The 16,461-nt window shown below is 41.1% G+C and overlaps 1 protein-coding gene across 2 annotated transcripts in view; it reads left to right on the forward strand.

The window, feature by feature from the left end:
• The first annotated feature begins 11,844 nt into the window (after positions 1-11,844).
• Positions 11,845-16,461, forward strand: part of ST8SIA1 (ST8 alpha-N-acetyl-neuraminide alpha-2,8-sialyltransferase 1) — a 131,387-nt gene continuing 126,770 nt past the window's right edge. The window contains exon 1 of one of the 2 annotated variants that reach the window (XM_036019259.1): positions 11,845-13,430. In XM_036019259.1, coding sequence (XP_035875152.1) covers positions 13,195-13,430 — 236 coding nt within the window. In that variant the 5' untranslated portion in view covers positions 11,845-13,194. The remainder of the gene's footprint in view (positions 13,431-16,461) is intronic. The other variant, XM_028532536.2, reaches the window with a different exon arrangement.

A 16,461-nucleotide genomic window follows, 5' to 3' on the forward strand; every position in this document is an offset into this window, starting at 1 on the left:
TATTAACATGCTTGGGGTTCAAACCTACTCATTTTATTATTTTTCCTGTTTTTTGTTTTCTGCACTCATTTGGATTGATTTTTTAATATTTAATTCATTTTACATTACTATTAGATATATATCATGTATTTTGTGTGTGTATACTCTAAGGATTACAATATACCTACTTAACCTTTCAAGGTCTACTTAGAGTTAATATTTTGCCACTTCAAAGTGTGGAAATCCTCTCTTTATCCTCTTCCTTTTGTTATAGTTGTCACTTGTTTTAATATAAATACCTGAAAACCCATGTCAGAAAAATGTTATATTTTTTTTGCATTGAATGGCTATATATACCCAAAGAACTTAAGAGGAGAAAATAATTTTTAAAAATATTTATCTAGCTATACACCCATTTATGTTGCTTTTCTTTATTCCAGAAGTTTCAGGTATTTCTCTAGCAGCATTTTCCTTCACCAGAATATCATCTTCTACCATTTATTTTAGGCAAATCTGCTGGCAATAGTTCTTTTAGTTTTCCTTCATTTGAGAATGTATTTATTTTGCCATCATTCCTAAAGGTATTTTTACTGGACATAGAATTGTGGGTTGACAGTTCTTTACTTTCAGTATTTTTTTTGAGAAGTCCAGCCATTCAAATTGTTGTTCTCTATACGCAATGTGTCATTTTTAAAAAATGGTTTCTTTCAAAGCTTTTCTTAATTTTTGGTTTTCAGAAATCTTCTTATGATATATTTGGACTTAGTTTTCCTCGAGTTTACCTAGGTGTTGTTTGTTTAACTACTTAAGTATAGAGACTTAAGTCTTTCTCCAAATTTTGGAATCTGTCAGCTTTGCATGTTGCCAGTTTGCATGTTATTGCTGTCTGGAAGGAAGAAAAATTACTTCACTGTGGGTGACCAAGCTGCCTAAAGGGTCTTGCAAAATTCACTCTGTTTTAGCAGAGAAATAGAAACATAATAAACTAAATCAAATTTTTAGAACCAAAATATAAAATATTCAAAATAAAAAAATATCAGTGAATGGGATCAATAGCACAATGGAAGAAAGTGAGAAGAATTAGAAGATAGATTAAGCAAAATTATCCAATCTGAAAAACAGAGGAAAAAATAGAATTTAAATTAACAGAGACATAAGGACTTGTGATACAATATTATTTTTTAAAATTTTGCTATATTTTTTATTTTTGAAGTATATTTTATTGATTATGCTATTACAATTGTCTCAATTATTTCCCCTTTGCCCCCCTCCACCTGGTACCCACCTTCCCTTCAGCAATTCCCCACCTTAGCTCATGTCCATGGGTCCTGCATATAAGTTCTTTGGCTTCTCAACTTCCTATATTTTTCTTAACATCCCTGTGTCTACTTTGTACCTACCAATTATGCTTCTTAATCCCTGTACCTTCTCTCCCATTTTCTCCCTCCCCACGCCCACTGATAACTCTCCAAATCATCTCCATATGTATGATTCCATTTCTGTTCTAGTTGTTTGCTTAGTTTTTTATTGCTTATGTTTTTGTTTTTGAGATTCAGTTGTTGACAGTTTGTTGTCATTTTAATGTTCAAGTTCTGATCTTCTTTTTTTCTTAAATAGGTCCCTTTAACATTGCTTATGATAATGGTTTGGTGATGATTAACTCCCTTAGCTTTACCTTGTCTGAGAAGCACTTTATCTGTCCTTCTATTCTAAGTGATATCTTTGCTGGATAGAGTAATCTTCAATGTAGGTCTTTGCCCCTCATGACTTCTTTCCAGCTCCTCCTTGCATGCAAGATTTCTTTTGAGAAATCAACTAATAGTCTTATGGGAACTCCTTTGTAAGTAACTGTCTCTTTTTTTCTTGCTTCTTTTAAGATTCTCTCCTTATCTTTAACCTTGGGTATTTTAATTATGATGTGTGTTCATGTGGGCTTCTGTGCATCCATCTTGTTTGGGACTCTCTGTGCTTCCTGGACTTGCATGTCTATTTCCTTTCCCAAATTGGGGAAGTTTTCTTCATTATTTTTTCAAATAATTTTTTAATTTTTTGCTCATTCTCTTCTCCTTTTGGCATACCTATGATTTAGATGTTGGCACTTTTGGAGATGTCCTAGAGTTTTCTTATTTCTCCTCATTTTTTTGAATTCTTGTTTCTTCATTTTTCTGTTTGATTGTTTATTTCTTCCTTATGTTCCAAATCACTGACTTGGACCCTGGCTCCCTTCCCTTCACTGTTGGTTCCCTGTGGATTTTTCTTTATTTCACTTAGTGTAGGCTTCATTTCTTTCTTCCTGCTTTATCTGTATTTAATGAGTTTTTTGAGCATCCTTATCACCAGTGTTTTGAACTTTGTATCTGATATGTTGGCTATATCCATTTTGAATAGTTCTTTCTCTTCATTTTTGTTCTGTTCCTTCATTTGGCCCATATTTCTTTGTTTCCTCAATTTGGCAGCCTTCCTGTGTTTGTTTCTGTGTATTAGGTAGAGCTGTGTTGACTCCCTGTCTTAGTGCATCTGTTAAGTGGCATGGGGTGGAGCTTTTAGGTATTTGCCAGGGTAGGGCAACCTGCTTCACCAGTTTGTGGGTCTGCATGTGGGGAAAGGGTAGGAGAGGGATAATGCTACTGAGTCTTGCTTAGCGCTTGCCTCATTTTCAGTCACTTCACCCCTTTTCCATATGTGACTGACACCCTTCTAGCTGCTTCCCTAGTGGTGGTTCCCAGAGTGGGTGGGTTTGCAATTGTTCTAGGACTGTGTGGGCCCTCTAAATGCCTCTCCCAAGAGACTGGCAGTTTCTTCTGCCACATCAACCCCTCCGGATTTTATAGCCAGAAGTTAAGAGGCTTTATTTTCCTGGCATTAGAATCCTGGGCTATGCAATCTGGCCTGGGGCTGGGATTGGTAGCTCCCAAGGTGTCCTTTCAGATTTTATCTATTCACATGAATGTGGGACCACCTGTTCTGTTGGCCACCTCACCTCTGCCTCCTTGCCACTGCCACACCAAGTCCCCTCTGCCTTGGCTCCCCAGTTCTTGCCCTCCTACCTGTCTGGATGAACATGGGTTCTTTAAATTCTTGGTTTTCAGACTTCCACAAAGTTCAATATTCTGGCAGTTCTGGGTGATTTTTTTTTTTTTGAGGTCAGTTGTGTTCCTTCTTATGGTTGTGCAAGAAGGCAAAGTGTGTCTACCTACACCTTCATCTTGACTGGAAGTGTGAGACAATATTAAATGGTCTAATGTTCATATCTTTGTCACCATAAAGGAAGAGGAGATACAATTAGTAAGGCAAAATATCTAAAGAAACTACATTGAAAACTTTCCAAAATAATTCTGATATCCAAAATACTTTTATGTCTTGGGTAATATTAGATTCATTCCACAAGTAGGAGTAGCTCAGAAGAGTTGTGTTAAAATTGAAATGGTACATATAGGTGCACCCTACTGGCTTTGACTCTGGGGATATATACAGCATCCATAACTCTACTGCCAACCTGCCATTAAGACCAACAACAGGTGCCCTCCAAACTGTCAGCACTTAGAGATAAATCGTTTGAATCATAGGTTTCTCTCCTTGTTAAAGCAAAGTGAATTTCCTGGTTTACTGATAGAAGTTTCCAACTGGAGAATGCAATGCAGTCTAGAAGTTTGCTCCATTTGATCAGTGGTTTATTTGTAAAACTTTGGCTGAAGAAGCAAGGTTTTGTACTGTTTCTTCTGAAGGTCTGAACAATAGTAGAAATGGAGGGCAGTGTATCATAGTACAGCAAGAACCTTACCTTGCCAAGACTTTGATGTATAGTCAGACAATGCTTTGTAGTGAATCCAATAATGGAAATCCCTGGAGGTATTCCAAGGATAAGTTGAAGTGGGTTATGTAGATGCCAAGCAGAAAAGCCCAGTTGGTTGGCTCAGAAAGAAACTGGAATGTAGAGGCTATCCTAGTCTAGCCCCTGGAAACAGCTACTTCGGTACATAAACTGAGCAGCATGAAATGCTCACATTTTAAGATGTTGAGTGAGAAAATGACAGATTCTTTTGCCTCCTTCAAAAGTTGCTGATGAGGTAAGAGATGTACAAAATATCAAAAAGAAAAAAGCCTCTGAAAGATGGTTTTGGATAATAGCTTCTGAGTGAGATAGCATTTGGTTGACAAGTAGGTATAGAGCTCTCACTGGTGGCTACAGCTGGCTTTCAAATGGGTCTTACCTGGAGTGGGCATGTAATTTAATTTGGTCCGTGTTCAGCCACAACCTAGGCAATGGCTCAGAATACCATTTAAGGTATGGAGCATCAGGTGGTATATTAATTGGCCCCCCAGACCAGATTTCACTGGACCAATGTATACACTTAACTGTTGGCAATGTACAAAAGTGGTTTGAAAGGAGTAATAATGCATAGACAGATATCCTTACCGCACTCAGAATAAAGTTTGGTTGGGCACTAGAATGAGAAACTAAAACATCTTTTAACCTGGGGGATAGTGCAGGGAAAGACGGCTGACTGAGTTGAGTTACTGTTTGTTTCATCTGACTGTGTGGGTAGTAAAAGGAAGACACTTTTGGACAGGTTTCTGGAATGTGGAGTTGAGAAGAAGGGAATAGGGTTTTACAGCAATCCTGTATTCTTTCTACTTCACACAATTTTTCCTTGTTTTTCTGTATCCAGATGAGTTCTGGGTCTGGAACAACCCTTTCATATCTGGAAGAGGGAGATAGGATTTAGGACATTTGTATTTTATTATTATTATTTAAATTAAATGTACTGGGGTAACATTTGCTAATAACACTATATAACTTCCAGATATTCAAGATCATATTCGACATCTGTGTACTCTATTGCGTGCTCACCACCCAAAGTCTAGTTTCCTGCCATCACCATATACTTGACTCATTGACCCACCTCATTCTCCCCACATTTCTTTCCCTCTGGTAATCACCGTTCTGTCTGTGTCTGTGAGTTTGTTTTTGTCTGTTTCATTAATTCACTTGTTATTTTTTGTTTTGTATTCCACAAATGATTGAACGGGATGCTTTTTTAATTCCTCTGAATTTGACCCTGTGTATTCTTAAGAGAACACTAAACTGGAGGGCATGCCATGTGGGTAAACGTCTGACTATGACGTCTAAAAGGCCTGACTATGAGTGCTATCTCATTGCCTGGAGGCAGATAGTTTCATCATCCATAACCCTTCTAACTCGAGTCCTTTTCCTGGGAAGGGACAGAAGAGGAAACTCTGGCAAAGCACTGGCTGCTGCCTGTCATGTGGTTGGGCAGAGACTCCCACTCAAGAAGGCTGAAACAAAGTAATAAATGGAGACAAGTGGAAACTGTGGGTGATCAGAGGGCAGTATGTAACTGGGTGATGATGCTAGCATCACTTTTTTCTGGAGAGAACATCTCAGAGCAAGAGAATCCTACTTTCAGCTGTTCAGGTGGGTGTTGAGTCATGGTCAATGCTAGGCAAAGGCCCCAGGTTTTTTTTCCCCTGAGAAAAACCTGGGGCCTTTGACAGGTAGTCAACTGGATTGATGTCATACTACCAGATTCATCTGAAGACTGTACTTGGGAACATAGAGAAAGGATAGTAATCAGTATTCCATGATAACTCATTTAACATTCCATGATAAAAGCAGGTTGAAATTGCCATTTGAGTAATTGGTCATGTTGGTTGTGTTTATCCTATCCATTATTTTGAAGTGTCAAGAGGAAATGTGTCTTTGAATTAGAGGATGGATTGCAGGTTTGGCATCTGTAGCTGATATTGTGCCTCTCTGTCAATCAAGACGGTAGCCTGGTGAAGCAACTGTGTATGATGGGAGATGATCTGCTCCATTGCTGCCTGCCTTGTATGTGTGTCTCCTTTACGCTTTCGACACTACCAGATGCGAATGTGGATAGAGTGCTATACAGCTCATCTTCATGGAATCAGGATGGTGCCTCAGAGGGTGAATGCTTGCTTGATATGATTATCATATATTACTGATAACCATCCCTGGAACTTCAGAAAAGAACACTTATTGGAAGTTTTAAGGTTTGCGCAAATTGAACTGAGCCTAGGAGTTGCATAGGCTCAACTCATACATACCCTGCATTTCATTCAAACCAAAAATACACAGTGGCAACACTTGTGCCTTAGCCAATATTGGCTGCAATATACTAAGAGTGACTCATGAGACTTGGGAGTTGGACTTGATATCTGAAGACCAAAAGAGATGGCTCTTTTGGAGCCTTGCCATCAGGATAGAAAATAGGGGGCAATACACATTTTCGGTAGGTCTAAGTCCACCTTCAAATAATGACCTATTGCTTTCTGTGTAGTGCAAGTACTTCATAGCAGAGTATTTCCAGTTCGTCCCTCCTGTCCTGTATTTCTGACATTGCTGACTGTTATTTCACTTGTCCTTAAGCTATAATCACTCTATATACTATTACTATTAATACTCTAAGCAATAATCTTTTATGTAAGTTAAAAATAAGAAAAACCATTTTTACTGTACCTTTATTCATTCTCTGATGTTCTTCCTTTCTTTACATAGCTCTGAGTTTCTGACCTATACTATTTCCTTCTCTTGAAGAACTTTTTAAAACATTTTTTGAAGGGTAGATGTGCTGTTGATGAATTCTTCCTTTTTTTTGTTTCTGTTTGGGAAAGTCTTTTTATTTATCTTTCACTTTGGAGGACACTTTCACTAGCTATACAATCCTAGGTTGGTGATATTTTTTCTCTTAACACTTTAAACATTTCGCTTTATTGACTTCTTGCATGTATGGTTTGTGATAAGAAGTTGTTTGTAATTTATTTTTCTTTATAAATAAGGTGATTTCTCTCACCCCTACTGGCTTATTTTAAGGTTTTCTCTTTTTCTTTGGTTTATGTAGATTGAATATAAGGCCATGTGTAAGGCTTTTTTTTTTTTGTATTTGTCTTACTAGGTATTCTCTGAGATCCCTGCATATGTGATTTGACATCCATCATTACTTCTGGAAATTTCTCAACTATGGTTAATTACATCTAATATTTCCTCTATTTCTTTCCCAATTTTCTTCCTGATGTTTTGATTATATATTTAATTCATTTCAAATGAATGGTTAATTCACCCATATTTTAGTTTGGGAAGTTCCTACTGACCTGCCTTCTAGCTTGCTAATTCTCTTCTCAGCCATCTGATGAGCTCATCAGAAGCATTCTTCATTTCCATTTTTGTGTGTTTGTTTTCTAACATTTCCATTTTATTCTTTCTTAGAGTTTCTATCTCTCTGCTTACATTGGCCATCTGTTCCTGCCTGGTGACTAGTTTTTTCACTAGAGCCTTTAGCATCTTAATCATAGTGACTTTAAATTCTCTGTTGGATAATTCCAACACCTGGGTCATATATTTTATGTTGTGTCTGGTTCTGATGTTTTCTTTGTCTCTTCAAGCTGTTTTTTTTCTTTTTTTTTATAATATGCCTTATAACTTTTTGTTGAAAGCCAGACATGATGCACAAGGTAATAGGAACAGAGGTAAATATGCCTTTAGTGTGAAGTTTTATGTTAATTTGGTTGGGAGTTTGGCTGTGTTTCATGTTGGCACGAGTTAAAAGTGCCAGAGGCTTCAAATTCCTCTAGTGTCATTGGTTTGACTCATCTATTGACTTTAGGCTTTCCTAAGTATTTTTCCTCAGAGAATTTGCATCTTGTTTTTTTTAATAGCTGTAATCCACCGATATAATTAATATTGGATCCCTAGAGTGTGGTGGTAAGTTGTGGGAGAAGGAAGTGTTCCATGATCTTATGATTAAATTTTAGTCTTTTAGTGGGCCTTAGTCCCTGCGCTGTAAACTTCAGAAGTGCTTCGTACTTTTATTTCCCCAGATTAGGTGAGGCAGGAAGGCCACTGGGGATCGAAGTGGGGTAAATGCCCTTCTTTCAGGAGGGACAAAGCTATGATATGGTATTGTTCCATAGATAGTAACACTTTGTTATGGAGACTCCGCTGGCCATATTTCACAGTGATTACTCTTTCTCCTCGCCTACCAGGGCCCCGAGAGGACATTGCTTGGTTTTTCACCCTGATGATCTGGTGACATTCCTGGAGGTAAAACTCACAACAATTGGTGGCCCACCTGAATGTGATTTCCAGAAGTTTCTCCTTAGTCCACTCTCAGATTCCACCAATTCCATTTTTATCCATTCCAAATTGTCTACTCCAGAGACACATATCAACTCTGCCTCTGGACATGCCTGTTTCTCCAGATTGGGGGTGGTTATTTGCCTTGTAACCTCAGTTGTTGATTTTCGGCTTGTTCAGCTCTCTTATAAGATTGGGAGTTACCACTTCCAAGCTATTTCTGAGCTGAAGCCAGAAGTTATTGATTATCCTTTTGATCTGTGGCACTCCTGTTCCCCTAGCAATTTCCTTTGTCTCTCTTTCCTGAATGAAAGCCCTGGATTTTTAGATCCTTAGCTCCTTTTTTCTTGGTAAACCTCTTATTTTAGTGGAGGACCACCAATATCTTCTCAGGGAAAAAAATGTATGAGTATAAAGTTTTTAAGATTTTGCATTTGAAAGTGCCTATTCTCCTTCATGTCTGAATCATATTTTGGTTGGGCAGAGAATTCCAAACTGCAAAAAATGTTTTCCTTAAGAATTTTGATGGCTGATATTGGACACTCTTCAAATACCTGTGGTCCTTGACTCTCAACTCTTATTTAATAATGAGGGCTAACAAAGAGGCTGGTGGATCTGTGTGAGTAGAGCTTACTGACTGGTGGGCTTCACTATAGGGCACTAGGCAGGGATGTGACTGTTTGATTGGAGGCCTCCTGCACATATCAGAACCTATAGGTCTTCTCCTTTGTGCTGGTCATTTTCTCTAGAGAAGTAATCTGTTTTAAGCCAGGCTGGAGGATGAGACCTAAAGGCTTCATTGTTCTTTTTAGAGACTTTCAAACAAACTCTTATTTTGTTTCATCCATCACTCTACCTCCAGAAGTACCAGGTGCCTCTAAGTTCTGAGCCTTTCGAGAGCTCTGTAGTGCAAATTAGCCTTATTCTTTTCGGTGTTAAACATAAAAACACTTAACTTCTACAGCTGAAAACCTTTTTAAAAGAAAGGGTTTATTGAGCCATATGCTTACCAGAAAAAGACCTGGTCCTGGAGCTTGAAGTCTAAACCACCAGCAGCAGCACTAGGTGGAGAAGGAAACATGTCCACCGTCCTGGAGTTTATACACCATGTTTTGGGGAAGAAAGATGTAAATTGTTTTTGAAAGAATTTATATTGGCTGTAGATAAGGGAGGGGGGAGTGAAGTAGGGGCAGTTTTGTGATAGAAGCACAGCCTGTAAAGAAGAAATATTTACTACTTTTGATTGGTTACAGGCAATGGTCCTGAGGGTTCATGCATAGTCAGGATGCAGTGGTCAGCAAATAGACTCCTGGTGGTTGACTGAAAGCTCCCACATACACTGAGAAATGTGAGCAGTCTTTTAGTAACTGGTCCAGAGACATTAACTGGTTCATTATTCCCATTTCTTTCTCTCACTCTCCAGCAGCTGTAATTTAATTTAGAACTTCTCAGAATTCTTCTCTTGTGATTGGCTTCTGTCTAGTCTACTTGCTCCTCCCCCCCAACACACACACTATCACTTAAAGGTCCAGAGCTTTCTCCAGGTCCATAAATTAGTTACCATTGTTCAATTGCTTACCTGCTTATGAACATTTTGACATGTTTGTCTGTTTTTATATTCCATGTTTTTCTCTTGTTCTTTTGAGCTTATGTCTCTTTTATTCCTTTACTGTCCTTTTAGTGGGGTCACAAGAGGAAATGGAGATAAGCAAATGCATTTATTCAAAGAAACTATATTTATTCTACAATGCTATTTGCTTTGCTGTTGTAATTGGTTGTGAAAAAGACATGTTTTTGTGTTTTCTTTTCTTTCCATTCCAAGCCGTCCTCACAAGAAAGTGAAAGGAGACTGAAGAAAGGGTGATATTTAAAATTTTTTAAATCTCAAATCATTGACAATTTTATCTAATCTTTTAATAAGACATTTCTATGTGACTATTAATATTTGTCTTCACACCCATTAACATTCAAGCTAGATGATAAATTGTGTGTGTCCCTTTCCCTCTGGTCATCTTTCTGCATCTTGTTCTCTCTCAACCTTCCAATGAGGGGCACCTCTTTCCCTCTCTTCTCTGTGGCTTCAATCCTGTGGTGGTTCTGTCTCTTACACAGGCTTTCACTACAACTGTGTTGTCACAGATGCACTGCCCAGCGAGTTTACTTATGGCATAAAGTAGCTTTGCTCATAATGTTTACTAGTTCAATAAGTAAACATTTATAGAGTTTTAAAAGTTGTTTCTTGAGCAAACCCTGTATGTATACGCGGATGCAGAAGTATAAAACAATGCCTAAACTATCTACTATCAGGCATATAAACCAGATAGCTAAGTATCAGGTAAAATATTTTATTTAAAACATTAACCCATGGGAGTTTATACTTTTTTCTTACACAGTGCTGCCTTAGCAAACAGGCTGAGTGAATCTGAGGCCCTCAAATTTATCAAGCAGACAATCAAGCCATAATTATTTGTTGAGTATGTATGTGTTCAAACCCCAATTGGTACCTGCAGGGATATGAATAGAATGTAAAGTTTTGTTCCTGCTCTTCCCTCAGACATGTGGACATGTCATGTGAAGTCCTCATTCCGATCAAATGCACAGGCTTGTCATTTGATATGAGAGACCAAATACTTTTACTGTCCAGTTGCTGAGACAAAGTTACATATGAAAAATGCTAGTAGCACAACACACCTAAGTGTTTTATCATCTGTTGGAGCCAGCAAATACTATAGACATTCAGAACAGAAGGTCAAAGGGGATGGAGTGGAGAAACCACAAACACTGATTGAGTTCCTACCCCATAATGTTTTAGTTGGTGGAGGAACAGACCCAGAGAGAAATGCCTAGCCAGTTGGGTTGGCCATGAATGATGCATTGGATTTGTGAGGCGGAAGAAAAAACATTCCATGGAAGAAAGAAGGTGTACCTCAAAACAATAAGACAAAAGGAGGTATATACGCCATTCTGGGGAAGAAGGTAGGAGTCACAGGGAGGTGAAAAGTGTTAATGGGGACGTGTAGAGACCCCAGGACACAAAGGTTCCTCGCTGTCTGCCATACCTAGCTCAGATTAAACTACCGCTATCTGTGGTGAGAGCTCCTTCCCAAAGCCTGCTATAGGCCTTTCATCTTAAATTCTTTTAGCACTTAGAAAGAAGGTTGAAAGTTCTTCTTGAGCCTTCTGGGCCTTAAAAATAACCAGCTTAAAATAATCAATAACCCAAAGAGGCAAATTTTGTGGTTGCAAACTTTTCTGCCCTTCAGGTTCATGCTCTTAAGAGAATATGGCAGAATTGGAAGAATGAGACTATGACGGCGCTTGGTTGTTTTTGGTAAATTAACTTTCTATCAACTTCTCAAGTCCCACTTCTTTGTGGAGAAAGATAGCAGGCCACATAGAAGTCGGTGTCGGTTGCACTAGGCGCTGCATTCTGGTCGACTGAGCACATGAAGCTAAGGCCATAGATTCTTCTTTTCTGATTGCTAAGCCAACCTGGTTAGTAGGCAGCTGCCTTTCTTTGTCCTTGCACACTTTACGCTTGACAGTGCTTAAGCAAACGGAATAAGCAACCGCTAGGAGGTACTCGAGCTATGCATAGGACGCCAAGGCAAGAAAAAACGGTTAACAGTGGGTCCATCCGCTCCGCAGGTCCAGGCGGGTAGCACTTTTCCAAGGTCGAGGTTGCGAAGAAGAGCTAGTCCATGGAGCAAGAAAGACCAGTAAGAACAAGGGTCCTTTAACTTGAAAGGTGGAGTTGGCGAACGGGCCTCCAAGTCATTGTCACGCCGTGAGGTGTGAGTGCTTGGGCACCAGCTACCTACACATCTGGGTGCAGCAACGCCTTTCCCTGCAGGGCGGAGGGGAGGCGGAGGACTCCGACGTGCACGCACTTCCTCCCTCTCTCGCGCGCGCTCGGCGCGGGCCCGTGAGCGTCGGTGTGTCTGTGTGTGTGCGCGCGCGCGCGCTCTGGTGTTGGTTGGAGCTGTGGCTCTGGGACCGGGTGATGAGGGTGGGGGCCCAGGAAGAGATAATCTCCCCCGGCCTGGCCTCCGCGCGTCTCACTACGGGTTAATAACAAACCAGGTACAGAGAGACCAGGGTGACCCGGCAGGGTGACAGTTCCTGCACGCCGGCTGCATGTCTAACGGTCAGGTTACTAGCTACTCTCTGCCACACTGAAGGATATATATATATATATACACACACACACATATATGTATATACGTATGTATGTATATATATATATAATTTTTATTGTTTGCATCTATCTCCTGAGAGCAAGGGCGGAAGAGAGGGCCGCACGCTCCAGCCGAGCGTCGCGGATCTGAACGGGTCGAAGGAGGCAATTTTGCGAGTGGGGGAGGGAGGGGGACCTTGATTTCCACCAATCCCCGGGCGTTTGTCTGCGGAGTCCGGGGCGCAGCGGAAGGCTGCGGCGCGCTGCTGAATTAACTGATGAGATCGAATTCTTTTCTTCTCCCGGAGAGGTGGGGAGCAAGGGTCCTGGCTGACGAGGCAGAGAAGCCCGAGGCAGGGTAGCGGTCCCGGGCCGCCGTGGAAATTTCCAAGGACTTGTCGCGGCACGGAGAGCGCGTCTGGAGGGCGGGGGGGGGAGAGGGGATGCCTGGCAGCGCGGGAGGCGGGGAGAGGCTGCGAAGGGCGCAGGAGCATCTCTCATAAGGGGACGGCGCGGACCATGTCTGGGAGGAAGCCCAGCGGCTCCCCGGACACAAGAGAAGAACCACAGTGATGCTGCAGAACCAGGGGGAGCGATTCGCCGACGTCGCTCTCTGCGCTCGCGGAGACCCTCAATGCCCGCCTTCTTCAGGGGAAGCGACCATGGCCACAGCTTGTGACTTTGCCCCTAGCCACTTCCCTTAGGAAAAAAATCCTTGAAAAAGTTGTATTTAAAAAATCCTTGCTCCGACCTTTGGAGCCGTGAGGGCTGAAGAAGCGTTTGTGCAAGTGCAAGCAAGAAAGTGGAAGGTGTGTGTGCATGGGGGTCCCGCGGTGGGGGCGCCCTCCGCTGCCACTTCGCCTAGCGTCGTGCTGAGGCTCTGGTCTTCATCCCCCCCTCACCCTGGGACCCTGGGGCTGCGATGAGCCCCTGCGGGCGGGCCCGGCGACACACGTCCAGAGGGGCCATGGCTGTACTGGCGTGCAAGTTCCCGCGGACCCGGCTGCCAGTGGGAGCCAGTGCCCTCTGTGTGGTGGTCCTCTGTTGGCTCTACATCTTCCCCGTCTACCGGCTGCCCAACGAGAAGGAGATCGTGCAGGGGGTGCTGCAACAGGGCACGGCGTGGAGGAAGAACCAGACAGCGGCCAGACTTTTCAGGTACTCCTGCCCTCCCGGCTCCTCCCCTCTCGCGTCCTTTCCTCCCAGTGCGCCAAGAACAGGGTCACCAGCGACGCCAGCCTCACGGAGGCAACACTTTTCATCCAGGCTTTCTTGTCCTACTCCCTTTCTGTTCCATTCCATTCCCAACCTGGAGACTTTAGTCAGAAGCCCTTCCCATGCCTTACTCCAAGAGGTGTGCAGACACCTGCTTTGTGCGCATTTCTGGCCAAGGCTGAGTTGTATTCAACCATTAGGAAATAACTGGTAGGAAGGGAAACTCAGGCGAACTTTATGCCTAGCCCTTATTGAGAATTTATTTCTCGGTCTCTGTAGACGTTTGAAGCTATAGAAAGCTAGAAGCAGGTAGGGGATGCCTTAATGAGGTTAGGTAAATGGTTGGCAACATAAATCACTAATGAGGGAGTAATGGCCGGGTCTTGGGCAGTGAAAACATGCACACTCAGCCAGGCTCCAGTGGCTTTGTGTGGTGTGCCCATAACAAACACAGGGCACTCACGGATGCCCCACTAAGAGCCAGGTGGTATGTGATATTTATGTTGAGGTCTCAACAACTTTCTGATAACAGGTGTTAACCCCATCTTAGAAACCACAAACTGAGTCTGTAGAAGGATGAGCTGTTTCCCCAAGGTCATGTTCCTTTGAAGCCTGGCTGCTGGGATTTTCATCACAAAACCTCTCACCCTCCCCAGTCTTTCTCTTGACTTAGCCTGAGGAAGCCTTTTGAAACAGGGGAGACTGCTTTAAGGAAGGACTTTAAATCAGAAAACAAACACAAAACTATAACCAGTTTGGATACCGGAACTCTGAGGATCACGCAGAGGTTGTAGTTTCCTTTTCTTTCTGGGAATTTCAGTTTAAGTGTCTAAAAATAAGTTCTTGGCAGGAGGGGTTTTATGTGGATTGGAAGGAAGGTAGAGCTGCTTCCCCTTCCTGTCCACTTCCCTGGGCATGTTGGGGGACACACCAGTGCTCCCACCACTGCCAGGCACCCCTTTCTCCATCAGTCCCTGGAGGTGAGGATGCTGCAGTTGACTCTTTTGTGATGTTAGTGGTCTGAATGGGAAGTGCTTTCCTTAGCTCTGCAGAGGATCTTTCAAGCAGTATATGGGCAGGTGAGAACCCAATGTAAACATTTTTAATTACTGTTACAAATGTTCAGAATCTATGAATTTAGAAAAACAACTTAAAAAAAACATATGGTTTCCCTTCTCATTTCAGGCCTGCTCCTGGAAAGAAGGTCAAAGAGCTAATAGCCAATTCTTTTAGGGAAGGTTGCTGAATTCTCCTTTAAACCAAAAGGGAAGACTTTTCTTCTTTTCTCACTCTTTTTAGATTTCTTCTTTCATTAAATTTAAAATAACCCGACTCCCCTTAGAAGGATATAAGGGTTAATCTTCTTTCACCTCCACAGTATTGAGTGTTGGACTCAAAAGCACCCAAAAGGCATAGCATCCAGCAATTCTTTTCTCTAAAGACAGAAAGCACTTTCATTTCAAGTAGTATAAGGAAATGAGTTAAGAACTTCCCATTGGTTTGCAATGAAAGAGTCCTTTTTTTTTTTTTTTTTTTTTTTTTTTTTGTATAGGAGGAGGAATAATGAAGCTCTGTTAGAGAGTAGATTTCTTTTGTAGGACATAATCAAGTGGAAAATGGTTCATATTCTAAGAAACACAGGCTGGTAGTTTCAGAAACACATTTGCCCCTTGCTGTCTGTAGCCTGGAGTAATCTTCCGTGTGTTCGGCTGTCATTTGGTCTATCTCTCTGTGCTGAGAATTACTTATGGAACACACACTACAAAAACTGCCTAAACACTTACCCCTCAAAGTTAGTGTCTGTAAAATGGTGTGAGAGGCTCAGTTGTTTACTGAAAAGAGTTTGGGTTTCAGAGTAGAAACCTGAATTTTTAGACTGACTATGTCATAACTAGGTAAACAGCAGAGAATCTTTGGCAAGTTATTCAATCTCTTTGAGTCTTAGTTTCCTTTTTTATAAATGGGATAATAACATCTACTTTGCAGGGTTAGTATAAGGGTTAAATAAAAGAAAAAACTAATGCTAAGTGTCTGGCACACTTACCCAGTCAATGTTGTTATTATAATTGTTAAAATTACAATTTTCTGTATATATTACAACTTAAGTAAGGACAGCTTGCCAGCGCATATGAATTTGGAATGTACCACCTGCCAAATTTGAAAAGAAACTTGGTTGGGCCATATCGGCCCACATTATACCCTTCACACTTAAACTAATAAACAGGGACAATGAGTATAAAATGATCATAAAAGTATCATGGTTTATTAAGTCAAAAAATTCTTTTATTCTCATGTTAAAATCCACTGTTTTCTGGTGTTGCCCAGTGGTTTGAACACTGGCCTGAGAACCAAAGGGTCACCAGTTCGATTCCCAGTCAGGGCACATGCCTAGGTTGCAGATCAGGTCCCCAGTAAGTGGGGGGAGGGCGCTCAGGAGGCAACCACACATTGATGTTTCTCTTCCTCTTTCTCCCTCCCTACCCCTCTCAAATAAAATCTCTAAAAAAAAAAAACCAAAATCTTTTTAAAAATCCACTGTTTTCTTTTAACCATCTGGATTGTTAGTGTGAGAGTAGTCATGTTTGTTTGTTAAATATTAGGTTGGACAGAAGACTGTATTATGTGTAGGAGACCCTACGCTGGCAAACAGGTACCTGTATTTTCCAGTTTGAAATATCTTCTGCACAAATATGTACATATACATGTGTATACATGTATACATATACTTATATACATGTATATATTTGTGCAGAATATAAACAAATATATATACAAATGTGCAATATGTACTTTTATATGGGTATATATGCACATTTATTCATAAACCATGGCATGATACCATGTATATGTACATATTCATATATACATACATAAAAATGTGATCGATTGACCACCATTTAATGAGTGACTGCTATGGACCAGATATGAGTTAGGTCCTGGGGGATAGGAGTGAATAGGATGGACAGATTGCTTC

This window comes from Phyllostomus discolor, chromosome 2 (genome assembly GCF_004126475.2).
Source record: "Phyllostomus discolor isolate MPI-MPIP mPhyDis1 chromosome 2, mPhyDis1.pri.v3, whole genome shotgun sequence".
In the NCBI taxonomy this organism is placed as follows: Eukaryota; Metazoa; Chordata; class Mammalia; order Chiroptera; family Phyllostomidae; genus Phyllostomus; species Phyllostomus discolor.